The sequence below is a fragment of the Sebastes fasciatus genome, chromosome 23, assembly GCF_043250625.1.
Source record: "Sebastes fasciatus isolate fSebFas1 chromosome 23, fSebFas1.pri, whole genome shotgun sequence".
In the NCBI taxonomy this organism is placed as follows: Eukaryota; Metazoa; Chordata; class Actinopteri; order Perciformes; family Sebastidae; genus Sebastes; species Sebastes fasciatus.
In genome coordinates this window covers 12,948,461-12,963,847 of record NC_133817.1, presented here as the reverse complement: position 1 = coordinate 12,963,847, position 15,387 = coordinate 12,948,461, and the positions used below count along the sequence as shown (strand labels likewise).

General features: G+C 41.8%; 1 protein-coding gene across 6 annotated transcripts in view; it reads right to left on the bottom strand.

The window, feature by feature from the left end:
* The window catches only part of anks1b (ankyrin repeat and sterile alpha motif domain containing 1B), a 248,195-nt gene that overhangs the window by 102,767 nt on the left and 130,041 nt on the right, over positions 1-15,387 (bottom strand). For all 6 annotated transcript variants that reach the window (XM_074625196.1, XM_074625198.1, XM_074625197.1 and 3 more), the window contains 2 exons: positions 13,199-13,355; positions 2,193-2,329 (listed from right to left, as the gene is read on the bottom strand). In XM_074625196.1, coding sequence (XP_074481297.1) covers positions 2,193-2,329; positions 13,199-13,355 — 294 coding nt within the window. The remainder of the gene's footprint in view (positions 1-2,192; positions 2,330-13,198; positions 13,356-15,387) is intronic.

The window sequence follows — 15,387 nt, the reverse complement described above, 5'->3', positions numbered from 1 at the left end:
TAATAATAAATCATTTTTAAAATGTTGGCGGGTTCAAAATGAATGTTTTGTTTATCTCTGTGAAATATGTCTGATGATTGGTTCCCATTTCTTATAAGCTGGCTTGTGAGCCTATAGTAAAACAACGTTGGCATCACGAGGGATCTCTGGGTCGTCAGTCAGTGTGGAAAAAACAGATAAATGGCTGAGATTGACGAAAAGTGCCTGGCAACGACTTGTTGTGAAGTAAATGTAATGGAACCGGGGAGGGAGAATGCAACATCCAGTGGCTGAATGTTATCAATGTCATCAATAGCACCTTTAATAAAAAAAAAGGGAAAAACAAGTGCAACACTTGAAGGATTTTCTTGAAAAAAAGATTGATTTACAAGATAATTGTGTCACCCCACTGTCAGACCTCAGTGAAACTAATATTTTATGATTCATCGCCAGACTAAACAAGCACTTCAGATTGATATTTTTTTCAGTGTTGTGTCACGCATCATCCGCCGACTGAGAAAACAACTGACTTTAATTATCAAGGTGCAAAACGTTGGCTCTGAGCTCGTGTGTCTGATGCCATCTTCCCGGTGACAGAAGCGAGAGGACTAAATTAATCTGGAGTCACTACGGAGGTTGATTTGTTGTTGCATTTGAATCGCTGGGTGCTGATTTGAGGTTATTCATGATCAGTGACACTTTGTTAATCTATTCTGTTGTTGTTGCACAAGTCCGTTACCAAAGTAACAGAGACGGTGAAGTTTCCTGAGCATAACAACAGGCTTCAGAATATATTGTCTATTTCTTATATGATGAGACTGAAGCATATTCATTGCATATTTCTTTAACACTACTCCGCTTGCCCAGGAGGTTCCTCCCCTGAAAATAATCCTAATGCAGCATTTTTATTAGATTCCACACAAATATGCAGTATGAGTCATTTCTGTATCATCATTTCAGCAGCAGATGATGAACCCACCTTCGCTTCAGGCTGCCTGGACACTGAATGTTAACAGACTGCTGGATTTAGTTTCTCAATATGGATCACCTTGGATACTATATACTCCAAGTTATCAATGTCAGATTTCACACAATCAATTAAACGTTTTAGATGATGACCAACTACTATGTGACTTGAGTTTAAAATGAAGAAAATGTATTATTGTAAGAATCGAGATTCTTAGCTTTTATGATTCTGAATCAATTCATAACACAGTAAATTCAATCATGTCCCCTAATAACATTACAAATAAAAAAACTACAAAGGAAGAAATGTATCTTTTTTGTCTCGAGAGCTGCCACTTCTATGCAGGGAATCAAAGACTTTGAAATATTGCTGTCAAATATTTTGCAGTTCGACTTGGCACTGATCGACTGTGCGCACAAATTTTATCTCGAAGTACTTTATAAACGTCACTATTTTTGTGGACTTTATTTAGCATATTCTGTAGGTTCTTTCTGCCCCTGATGTCAAACAAACATTGGACTTATGTAGAAGTCCAGGTCAGTCCTCTCCCACTCATGTTAACCTGTCGTTTACCTGTGTTCATCTCAACAAATGCCCGCACAGGCAGCCTGTGTAAACCTCTCGCAAGCGGTCTAAGAACAGTTGTTTTGGTCCACAACAGAGTACGATTACTGCGTTCACAACTGCCCAAACCAAACAGCATCAGGGGTTCGATGAAAACGGACACAATTTTGGCTAGTGGAGACAAATTTACATCGAAATTGGTAAAAGCTGATCGTAATGTCTCTTTGTTAGAACTTTCACAGTGGCTTCATGTCACCGCTGTACACTGTTTTTGAAGGAGGTGGAAGAGGAAGTAATGGGCCTGGAGGTAACCTAGGCGTCCAGCTGGGGCGGCTGCAGACCACAATGTTTCAAAGCCACGATTGAGGAGGTTCGTGGGTGCCGTTGATGGAGAACTGTGTGAGATGCAGCCTTTGCCTCGCATTGATCAGGAAGTTGTCTGTTTGTGTTTACATCCAGAGTAATAGAGTTTCTTTCACAGTGAACCAATAAGCACGGTCGAGCTCTAGATACGGGGCACACCTGGGTTTTTGAGATGTTTATCATTGTGTGTGTGTGTGTGGGTGGGTGCAGCTGTTTAAGCCACTTGTAGGTGGATACTGTGATGTTCAATAATGCATCAGGTGCCTCTGCAACACATTCATTATTGCGTGTGTGTGTGTGTCTGTGTGTGCGAACTCACCTGTGGGCGGATGACTCTCTCGATGTTCTTCAGGGCCGTGTCGGGGGAGGGCGGGGAGCAGTCTGGAGTGGGGCCCGTCGAGCAGTTGCCATGGTTACCGTGCTCCCCCTCATTCACCGTTACATGGGACAAGTGACCTTGGAGAGAGAGAGAGAGAGAGAGAAGAGATTTGTTTTGTTGGTCTCATTACAGTATTGTGTTTTATGTCATTGTACATTAGACCCAGAGCTGTCAGGGATTCATCCGAAAGCCGGGAGGATCAGACTGGACATCACATTTCTTTCAAGATGGTCACTATTGGGGCTCTTCTACTGGCACTTCTGGCCGCGCCGAGTCAAACTATGCTGTGTTGAGTTGTGTTTCCATTACCAGTTTTAGCGCACCGAGATGTGCCAAGCCGCAACCGAGATGGACCAGAGTAGAGCCAAATAGGGTTTTTCCAAACACATGTGCTGGCTCAGCATGTCAGCATGTCAGTCCAGCACGGCAGGGATTTCATCCCCAATACAACAGGGCTACGGTGTGTGTAACCATGGCCAAAGGAGCAGCTGTAAAACGATGGATAAACACATTTCATTCCCTAAATTCTTCACAATAAATGCCCCCAATTGTACTCGTTCTCTCTGCAGTATCAGTATAGTTGTTTTAATTAAGAATTAAACAAAGCATGCTAATTCGGAGATAAACATTTAATTTCCTATAAACTCTTCACAATAAAATCCCAACATGTCCTGATTTTGCTGCTTCATAATAAAAGCTTATAAATAACAAAATAACGGGGACTTTTATTGCGAAGAATTTATTGGAAATTAAATATGTTTATCACCGAATTGACTTTGTTAGCGGCTATTCTTCAATAAAAACAAGTCAACTAATACTGCAGGGAGGAAGAGAACAAGCAGCAAAAAATAACAATGGACATTTATTGTGAAGAATATAGGAAATTAAACATGTTTATCCACCGTTTTACAGCAGCTCCTTTGGCCATGGTTACACACACCCTCAAGCGGGTAGCCGCGTTGTAATGGAGATGCAAATCCCTTCCGTGCTGTGCTGACGCGCAAACCGAGTGAAACCAAGCCAGCACATGTGAAAGGAAAAAGGGCTCAAGTCCAATTTGGTGATCATCGTCATGCCATGACTTGGCAGAGAGACACGTCAGGCATCCTAAAACAACTGAAGTAGCCGGAAACCTGTGTTTCAGTTCCAAAAAAAAACAATAACACTAAAGAGCTTGTGCAGCATAATCCCAGTCCTGACGCTAGTGCGCCTTGTGCTCCCTTCCTAATTATCGTTTTGAAACTTTTCCCAGTCGCTTCAGTTATGAAGGGAGAAGATTTAATGTTACTGTAGCGCTGCACCAGCCAACTAACTTTTATGTTATATTGGCATAAAAATGACTCCTTAGTGCAATTTTGGGGGTAAAGTGAGAAATGAAAAAGACAGTTTGGCTCAACACCTAATGTGCCGCTCGCGTAATAGAGCAATCACAGAGGTGTGTTAGTATGGGAGAGAGGAGAGGATTTTCTAAATTGACAAGCAGCAACCGCAGCAGGAATATATTATAGCTGCCCCGTGCAGTTTGATGTCTGTCTCAGGTTTTTTAACACACATGATTGTGTGTGCGGCTGAGAGCAGAACCGAGTGTCAGAGCTAATTTCCCCAGCGTATGATCATTTAACAGAGGGTAGGAAGAAAAACACAAGAAGAAGAAAAGAAGAAGGGAAGAAAGGAGAAGGAAATGCTGAAGTAGCCCGAATAAATTTCAGAGGGAGGAAGCATCTGTCTTAATCAACTGGAGGAGACGCAACACGCACACCTTTCCGAAAATACTGTTGTCAGAGTTGCTAACACGCACACACACACGCATACACACTCATAACAGTGGCTTTCGGTCAGCTGCCACCTGCCTAAATGGTTCCTATCAGATGCCAGAATATCATCCAATTATGGTGAGATCCAGCCGGACTTTTAACACACACACACACACACAGGATGACATCACTGTCAGTAACAGCAGAGTCATATATTTGCCGAGGAGGGATTGTTGCTTAAAGATGCAGTATATGAATGATCCGTTATCACGTTCCAAACCAAAAAAAACAGGAAAGAAAACCAGCGTTTGTTGTTGTTTTAACTTTGAATGTAGTTGAAGGTGTGATTTCTCACAACTCCCACGATTCCTTTCTCTAAGAACAAAGTCACAAAAGAAAAAAAATGTGTTGGCTGTTGATGATGTTTTGGATAATGACACGGATAATGATACAGTTTCCTGTGATTTAATTAGATGGGAGCTCCTTTACATTTAATGTGCCAGGATGTTTAGGGAGGATTTGCATGATACAAAACGGTGACTCTCAAAATGGGGTCCTCGGCAATCTGTCAGGGGGTCGGCGAAATAATCTACTATAAATGTGTGCCATCATTAAAAAGTGTTTATCTACACATTGGGACCGTTTGCAGCAATAAAACAAAGCATATTGTGTCCATTACTCCCACCCACGTTAGCTTTGGGCCAATAGAAGCTCTGATATGATTGTGACACACGGCAATAAGTTCATTATTTTTAAGTTGAAGCACTAATCAGACACTAGTCAGTTTTAGACCGGTACGTTGTTTAAACATCTGGATTTATTAGGACTATTCCAGTCTTGCTACTGTTCATTTTCTGAAAGCTTTTAAGATCAATTACTTGAAATGTAGGATATAAATTGAAATTGAAGTGATATTAACATGATTTTGAATTGAAATGTGTTCTGTTTATCATTATGAAACAAGTCTGAAGTATTTAGGTTGAAACTTTTTAGAATACACACAGCTCCTATGGCATGTAAGAGTACAAATGGCAGTTAGCATTATGCTTTAATCTGTGTTACGATTATGAGGGGGGGTCTGTGGAAACTGTTCGACTCTGTAAGGGGTCCCTGGCCTCAAAACGTTTGAGAACACCGGATATAAAAAAGTAGTTCTCTTGTATTAACTCAACAAGTGGAGCCTCTTAGTGATATAATACAAGTGATTTATAATCATAATGTATTTATCTTCATAAGACAACTAACTAAGTGACAAAGGACACTGGGCAAGTGTCTTTTTTAATGTCAACTTACTGTAAGTGTTGTGAAGAGAGGCTCTTGAAACCAAGATTGCTTTGCTCTCTGGTCAGCAGCATTTGGACACCTGGCTTTGAAGTATGTGTATGTAGTCGTAGGTTTGATCTCAGCTGTTGTCTCTTTACATTTTTGCTTTTCTTTGTTGTTTGCCTAAAGCTATGACACTTGCGCATGCACATATTAAAGGTTCGTCATGTAGCTGTTTTAAACAGTTAATTTTTAATTCGCTAATTCGCTAGACGCAATACTCCGCATATCGCAAAGTGTTTTAAAATCGCAGTAAGATCGTATCGTGATAATGTCGTATCGTGATAATGTCGTATCATGCGGCCTCTGGGGATTCCCAATCCTAGAAGATATGATGCCTGTGATATGAGATCTGACTCACTTCTTCAATAAAGCGAAAAAAATAAGTTCTTGCAGAAAAACAGCAGCAAGATGGGCACATCCTCTTTGCAACAGAAAGCAATAGTCCATTGATGATGTAATCATAACCTTGAGAAACTACCGTCAATACAATATACAAGGATGTGGAAGAAAAGCAAGGTTTGCCAAGATGTATGCCTCATGACGCACATTTAGAGACAGTCTAGAAGCATCTTTTAAGTACTAAAAATTTGCCACAAAACTTTATTAAATCCTCATAATTCCTTCAGCAGAAGTTCCTTTCTCAAATACAATAACTCCTTCTGTTTTAATTCTTACAGCTCAATCATGAAGGTGGTGTGAAACTGAAAGTGACTGCTCCTGCGTCACAATTTGCCACCATCCTCCATCATATGTTTATTCTGAATTTTTGGCTGCAGACGCAGACACACACACACACACACACACACACACACACACACACACACACACACACACACACACACACACACACACACACACACACACACACACACACACACACACACACACACACACACACACACACACACACACACACACACACGTCCTTCAGGGAAAGTGACACAGCTTCACAGCGTGTTCTCACATCTATCAACGCATGTGTCTCCATGTGTGTGTGTGCATGCATGTGCAAACACAGAAGGAGGGACTCAGTGGATTTGACTTGGGGTTGTGCAAGTACACACAGCTGCACACACACACACACACACACACACACACACACACACAAATAGACACCATCATAAATCGCTGCCTGGAGCTGAATCGGTGATTGTATGTGGGCGTAAATAGATAAAACAAAAACAGGAAAAATGAGAGAAAGAGAGAAGAAAGGAAGGATGCAACAGAGAGATATATATAGATAGAGATTGAGCTTTTGTCCTATTGAGTAAATAAGCCTGTCAACACCAAAGCTTTGATGATGGATGTGAAACGTGTGTGTGAGTGTGTGTGCGACGGTGCTTCCTTCAGATCTGCCTTGAGCTCATTCCTGGGAAACAGCCCTCCTTGCCAAAGGGGAGATGTTTCTGCATGCATATAAAGGTGCAAAAGCATAAAACATGCATGAGAGTGTAGATAACTGCAGGGTATCATACCTTAACTGTTTACATCCAAATGTTCAAGTTCATGTGTGTGTGTGTGTAGAGCGAGACATGACGTCTGGGAGAATGTGAAACTTTGAAATGCTTTAACGGGTTTCTCGGGATTCAGATATTCTCCGCGTGCCAAGCATACATAGTACAGTATGTGTGTGTGTCTGATACAAAGATTCGCACAAACGTATCTCTGTGTACATTGGAGGCCAGCTGCACAGCTTGTTAATGTAGGCATGCAGCAGTGTGGACGGGAGGAGAGTGTCTATAAGTGAACGCTTGGTGTGAGCAGGCGTTTAAATCGGCTGTCCTCTTCCCACCAAACTAACAAGACAAAAACTGTCAATTTTCGACGGGCTCCTCAGGCTGTCAGTTCTGCCTCTATGCAACTCTGACAAGTAGCATTTCATACCCATACTGTGTGTGTGTGTGTGTGGCTGTCCTCACATGTTCTCTTCTATTATATGTCAGAGAGGCAAATTGCAGCTTAGCTCGCAACACAGTGTCTCAAATTTGATCCATATATATTCACATTAGGGATGATACGGTGAGGACATTTTCCCACTGGTTAATAAACTTGTGACAACACCGGTGTTACAGATTAAACCAGACATTATACAAGAAAAAGACGGCGCTCAAAATATGTAGCGCGCTTACTTTGATTTTTAACGTCGGGTGGCGGTGTGTGAGATCAATCTTTTAAGAAAACATATTTTAAATTTCTCTTTAATCCTATTTTGGAAATGCCTCATAGTTCAAACAGAACGAACAAACTAAACTAAAAAAGTGTAGATCACTTGCATTGATGTTTCTCTGGCTGTCAAAGAGGAATCTGCTCCATTGCTTCTCTTCCAACAAGTCAATGGGCCTCAACCCTTTTAATGGGTGAAGCCCTGGGGCTCCTGCTTGCTGCCATTAGCCACTTTGAGCCTAAGTGGGATAAATGGAGTGAAATGCAGCAACATCACTTCTTTATCCACCAGAGAGAGCTGAGGGTGGGAGTTAATACGAGAGGGACAAAAGACTGAGGCCTTTACTCATAAAGCTTACAGCTAGCAGCGTTGTGGTGTGCCGACCTGTGACTGGCTGATCTGAACTCATTCACAGATGAAGCACGGCTGTGACTACTGTGACGAAGCCGTAATACTGATGACTCTTTCTCTAACACGACACAGATGGTGGCTAATGAAAATTAACACGGTGATTAAGCATTTCATATTTAATATGAACCACCCTGATTAGACTTGTGTGCAAGATCAGAAGTTGGTGGCCTTTGCACAGCGAGTCCGTATTTTTCGTCCAGAATTGTCGCACGTTTAAAAATAAACTTTCGTTTGTCATTAAAAGTTTTCGGAACAGGTTAGATTTTCTGCATTTTTTTGCATCAATCAAAAGGCAAAAGAGGGTTGTTTGACCACTCAGAGCCACCGTCCGGGCAAACGTCATCATCCAAAGCACTTTACGATAAAGAAATAAAAGAATACAGAGATGCAAAAATTTAAAAATAGATTGTTGCAGGTGATTGCAGAGCAGATTGTAGAGCAGCTTGGTCGCAAAACACAGGATGTAGGAAAGATTAGACAGTAGTGATTGTGCTCGAGGCAGCTAAACGCTAGCTTCCTGCTAATGTCATTCATTCATTAGCCCCGTTTAGGACGAGCACTATCCATCGCACCCACGTATTTGATTCAGTTTTGTCTTGTACTGCGAGTTTTTTCGCAACAAATAAAATAATAAAACGCATCAGTGTGCAAGGTTTACTGTGCTTAACGTTTTTTGTCGGATGACGGATTGAAAAAAGGCAGGAAAAGTACGGACTTGGTGTGCAAAGACCTTTTATATGAAAGACTAAAGACACGCAGAAATGTTCAAGGTGTTAAATTAAGCAGCATTATGAGCTGAGGCGCAGAGGCATCAACTCTGTAAAACTCCCAAAAGTCTTATAAATTCCTTCACACTGCCAAAATGTCATCCAAAAAAATATATATCCAGGAAATAACTATGAAAAAATAAGGAAAAACACCAGGAATGGCTGCCACCCTGCTGCCATGAATTGCAAATCCAAGCTCTACCTGTGTGTGTTGACCTATTTTGTCACAAGAAGAGATATGCGGTACGATACGCAGGACTTTTGAAGTGTTGTAGAGAGCACACACATGCACGAACACACACACACACACACACACACACAGGTTTGTAGTTTCATGTTGTACACGTCAGCAGTGGCTTGTTTACCTCTCGCAGACAAGTGTGTGTTTATCTCGGGAGGAGGGAGTCGATAGCAGAAAAGAGGCACTTCTGCTCTAACCGCTTGGCAACGCTTCTGCCTGCTCCGTACGTGACTGGAGGCTCCCTCCTCAACCGCTCCGCCGCCTGTCTTCCTATCTCCACGATCACATTTCACCTGCAATCCCTTTTTGTGTTGCTGCAATCTGGCTGTCAGCGCCGCGATCCTGTGGTGCAAAACTACTGTGGGTTGAACAGCCGATCTACTGTTTTCCAGCACACACTAAAGAATCACAGATAGGGAGTTTCCGATATGATGTCCTGCAATCTCCAAATATTGAGCAACGTAGAGAAAGCTGTCATTGAGGAGATTTCTGCAAAGCTTCAGTTGAAAAACAGAAATATTCATGGAGTGACACTCAATACTCGCCAAGAGCTGCAGCAGAAATGGATTCCCTCATTTGTAACAAATGAAATTCCATCAGAAAGGAATCCATCTAATACAATAAGTATAATCCCGAGTTAATGAACAAAATGACTGCCTTAGGACTCATTGAGTAGCAGGATTATGCACACGAGTGTGTTCTCGGCGTACGCCGCATTACAAAGAAGAGAATCCCATTTATTCACTGTCAGAAATGACATGTCAGAGGACATGTGGTGCGATGGGATATCGTGCATAACATTCCCGTGTGATCTTTCATGAGCTTTAAAAGTGGGACGGTGATTCTAACGGGTTGTGGAAAAATCTCAGGGCAACAGCTGTAGGAAGACAAAAAGGGAAAGACGTTAAATAAAAAGGAGAACAAGGGGAAGAGAGTTATCCAAGAAGCTGAGGCAGTTTGGGGTGGTGGTTTCACTAACAGATCCCTGGTTGCTTCTGTAGCAGCTGGGCTGAGTGACAGCCACCAGATGGATTTTGATAAAGCCGCCTTGATTATCTGAAGCTTCAGAGAGCGCTGTGGTGTCTCCGGCTCCTCCACGGTGAGACTGCTGCAGACGACCAGCTGGCAGCGCAGGACAGGTGGATATGAGGCAGGGCTTACACTGCAGAAAATATCCTGCTTCACAAATCCTTCAGTCCCATAGTTGTCTTAAGAGACAAGTTCTGCTGAGGTGAGTTTTAACATGCAACTCACTTGTTTCAAGAAACTTTTTTGGAATAGTTCGATGGCCTCTTGTTTCAACACTGTGTGGTATAGAGGCTCATGGAAACAGCAGCGATGGCTGAAAAGGTGGGGCCAATTAAAAATTATAATTGTGGGCCGTCGCTGCATCAGTCAAGATCCCAAGACTTAAATTTAATTTTAATCTCCCAGCAGCAAGAAAATGGCATCTGATCATGAAATATGATATTAAATTTGATTTTAATTGGAGGAAAAAAATGAATTATTTCATCCTACTTGCACAATAAAACATCTGCCAAGAAGAAGACTTTTAAGACTCAATCATAGACCAGTTGACTTATTCAGAAAGATAATTTTTTTGCAGTGTAATGCGCCGAGTCTCTCTCTCTTCTCTTCTTCTTTCCTCTCATCTCAATCCCACTTTGCTCTCATCTCAATCCCTCTTTCCTCATGTTCCCTCATCATCATATGCTTCCTCTCAGAGGCGGATAACGCCAGACTGACTCACACCCATGTCCAATTAGCTCGACATGTGATGTGAATCCAGGATTTTCGCTCCCGCTGCGTCACAGAATCACATTCATGTAGATGGCTTAGCCTGAGACGACCCTCCAATTCCGTCGGCTGAATGTATAATCTGCCCACTCTTCGTCTCAGACTCCTTCTCACCTTCACTTATGGTCTGTCTCAGTATGTGTCTAGTCATTTTCAGCAATGACGTGGAAATGTATGGTGTCCTCCATCACCTCGTATTGTCTTCTCTGACCTCTTGCTTTTTGTTTCTCTGACTCTGTTACTCCCACATTACATGTTTATGTCTCTCTCACTCTCATTTCCATTCTCTCTCTATGTCTCTCTCTCATTTTTGCCAGGTAGCAGTGCTCAGAGAGCTGAGAACAAACACAACACCCACGCTGCTCAATTACGTCAGTGGAGCAATTTTCTACCAAAAGACACTTTGACATAAAGCAGCTAACCTCCCGGTTCACACACACAAACACTGTTCAACTCTTCTCTACGCTGCAGCCAATCACAGAGAAGCGTGGGACCAGACACACATGTTCACACACACACACACACACACACACACACCACAAGCCTCTACGGTAGCCTCTCTCCGCTACTGTCGGAGAGGGGGTGCTGGTAGGAAAGGAGAGGGGTGTCACTAGCAAGACAGTTCCCATGGCAACATACAGGTGACTCACCAGCCGGTGATGCAGTTGCCGTGACAACCTGCAGTGTGTAGCATCGCTACGAGAGAAAGGGAAGAGCACACTGTGGGTGTTTGTTGTCGTGGGTGTCGAAGTAGACCGAACAACTGACAAGACGCAGAAAACAGAATGGACTGAGAGGTCCGAGGCTGCAGGATCAACTCTCACTGACTCCTCAAACTGAAAACAGCTTTGAAGACGGGGTGAATGCAGTGGGAGAGTGAACTGAATCAAGTGATGAATATTTACTCCAGCTGGGTAGTAAAATATTTGGTATTTCATCTGGTTCTCTGCGGCTGAACTCATCATTCTGAATGCATTTAAGTCTTTGTCAAACTACAGAAGGTGCTTTGTTTTAAAGTCAAAATTCTTTTAAATTCTGCTAGATATTTCTTTGATCGGCATCCATCCTATCGGACAACTGTCTCACAAGAGTACACCACTTATTTAGCACCACACCTCTATAATAGTGTACAATGAAAGAACCACATATATCGTCTTTTTTACTCCATGCATTCTTCTTTGTCAAAGCCTAGCCCCTACATTACCCACAATGCTACTTGACCGCCGACGTTTAGGTTGGAGATTCGGGTGTGTGATGCTGTTAGCAAGTAATGTAGCCTCGGGCATACAGTAGATAAGCAGCAGGCTACATAGATCTGGTAAGCTCACTTCTTTCCAACTCCACACCCCCAGATTTGCACTTCCACTCCAAGTCTTCCACTAAAGTTGTGATCATCACAACAGCGGGATATTCGTATGGATTCTTGCTTGTGAATACAGTCAACATGATCACACTGGAAGGCACCATATGTTTCCAACCTTTTTAGAAGGACCAAAAACTGTGTGTGTTACAAAGATCCACAAGAAATAAATACTGTAAAAGAAAGAGAGTGCTGGCAGCGATTAGGATGACCCAAACACTCAGCAGACAGCGGTGACCTTGCTGAAGGAGGTGTGAGAGGACTAATAGGAATTTTTCTTTCTCTAATAAGTTTCCAACTTTGATGTTAGCGAGCATTTTGTGAGAAAAAAATATAATTTTACTACAAATTTATATGATTTTTCAATGGATTAAGACTCCTCTGACAGACAAGCTGAGAAATAAACTAAATAAACACGTATTTATTACATATGAGGCTTCCAGTTGCTGAGTGAAAGGGAATCTCACTCCTCAATATTACTAAGGGCACCTTTCCACCAAGCAGTCAAGTTCAGTTCGTTACACATTAGAACGTTTATTTTTGTGTTTCCATTAGTAAAAGTTGTGGACGGTACCAACAGAACCGCTCCATTCTTGGTACCACCTGGGTCGAAGTTCCAAGCGAGCTGAGCCGATACTAGAAGGTGGAGTTAAAAACACCGAAGACCACTGATTGGCCAAAGAGAATCGTCACTAGCGCGACACGGGACATCCTGCACAAGTCACTCAACCCAGATTTTTTTTAAAAACTGCCGCTGGCAAAACAACACTGTACAAATGACGAAGGGCAGACAAACGTCTCTGTTTGGTTGCCTTTGAAATGATTCAGCGAGTGTCCCGCTGAAGATGATGTCATGGCAGTTTAATGCGCCGCCGCTACAGCGATCAGCTGAGAATCCCGCCTTCATTGAAGGGGCTCTATCTGCAGTGGAAACACGGCTAGAGAAAAGGACCTGATACCAAAAGTGAGTTGAGTAGAGCCGAGCTGTACTATGCAGTGCAAACGCAAAGAATGAACTTTTTAAGAAACGGATGAGGATGGCGTCATCTGTGTTTTAGGAACTGAAACGGCAGGTGACACACACTGATTGCAAAATAAAAATGTAGTAGTTTCTGCGTGGCCCTACCATTGCGTGGACAGGCGTTGAGCCCGTGGTTGATATCGAGAGAGGAAGGTTTGCGTGTGACGGCTGTGGTCACGGACTCGTACGGGTTGTCCTCGTCCTCCGGCAGGAAAACGTCCAGAGACGGAGAGGCAACGATCTCTGCCGAACGCTTTGAATCCTGGGAGACGGGCAGAGAGAAGGAAAACACAGAAAGAGAAAATGTGAGGGCAAGTTGTTAAACACACCACATTATTTCCCAACCATGATGGAAGCAGGAATTACCAGCACTCTACATTCACTGAGCTAAACACAAACACACCACTAATTACTTTATTAATTATGGATGTACTACAGCCACACTGGCCTATTATCCCTTCCAACAGAGCCCATACATGATGTATTAAGTGGATAAACAGTGTTTGGACAGCAAAGTGAGGAGCCCTCTCAGTGAGTTCAGATGCACATAGAGTAATTTTGATTGTATGATTTGTATGTGAGAGACAGAAAAACTCAGCACAAGAAAAGCAGAAAGGAGATGTTTGATGTGGGCTTTCAAATGTGTGATAAACAATGTCCATCGTGGGCCATCTTTTTTTTCACCTTTGCCTGAGGCGCATCATAAGAAAACAAAAAGAAAACAACCAAACACATCAGCTCCGCAATCTCTCTGTTCAGCTCACAGTTGGATTATCATGAAAGATTCAGGCCGATGTTCAAAGCAAACACTGAAAATAAAGGGTTGTAAAAAAAATAAAAAAGTCTTTCTTCTCTTCAATCCTGCAGGGTTTAAAGTCGAGTCTCTTAACGGTCCCTTCAGGACTTTTGGGGTTTTGTTCTCTGTGATAACTGTGATCAATGAGCTTTTGCTGGAGCTTTTCTTTAAAGAAAAAAAAAAAGAGCAGTCTCAAGTCCTCAACATTCATCTGCTATAAAAGTGTTGAGACTGGCAAAGATTAGGGATAAGTCAGAGGCAATCATACGTTGATTTATGAGTGTAAAATCAGTCCATCATTTTTTACATTTGAGGTTTTTATGTGATAAATGTGATAGAAAATGTCTACCCTGCAAAATCCCGATATGTTTGATAATCTCGAGCCTTGAAATATGAGATACAACGGTTTTATTTCAATTTATCAACTCCCTAACTGATGAAAGAGGAGACTGTTGTTAAAATCTATCCTTTGCCGGTGCAGTAGCTTCAGGGTCTCATCACATGGTGTGAATGAATTTAAAAAAAAAAAAAAGAAAACAGCAAAACAACTGCTGAGAAACAGGGCACAACATTCTTTCAGACACAAAAACAACAGAGTTAAAACTCCTGATAAACCATCAAAAACAGCAACTACTTTGTCTCAAACTGCAAAACTAAGACAAAGTATTTTTGAGTAACATTAAAACATTGTCTTAAAGAAACCAGACAGAAAAAGACCTGTAAGCACAGTATATGCTTGGACAGGCATAACATCTTTCAATAATATTATTTAAAATCCCTTTAGCAAGTGTTGAATTATGTCCTTCTTTAAGCAGTAGATTATCTGTGATGGTAAAAAAATCATTAGGAACATTTATTTATGCACAAATTCAATTTCTAGACTATTGTGAGTTCAGTTTGTCATTCTTAAAAAGTCACCAGCAAAAAAAAAGTTTGAGAAACACAACTCTAATCTACAGACTTTGTTGTCCACCCTGCATCCTTCCGTCATCCCCCTATTTCCCCAGGCTTTTCCTGTCTCTCTCTTAACTGTCTTGTGAAGGCAAAATGAAAATATATAAGCTTCAAGTCTCTATCCATTTTAATGGCTCTCACCAAAAAACTAGGGCTGTCCTCAACCAAAGAAATTCCTGGTTGACTATCACTCTTGTCGACTAATAGATTAGTTGATTTAATCGACAGATCTGTAAAACTGAGTTCCTCCACAAAGAATCACACAAAAGCACCACTTTCAATTTTGTGTTTAACAGAGATGTGCTCATAAGTTTCTTGGAAATAAGTCATGAAAAAGCCTAAAAAAAACTAATCGACTAAAGAAATCTTAGACTTATCGACTAAGAGAGGAGCCCCACAGAAAAAAAGGGTTGTAAATCCCAAAACACACACACACACACACACACTAGGAAAAAAACACTTGTTGTCATTCTTGATAGTATGTTATTAGACTGTTAATAGGAAGGATGCTCTTGCTTTACTTTTCTTAATGAATGCTGTTTGT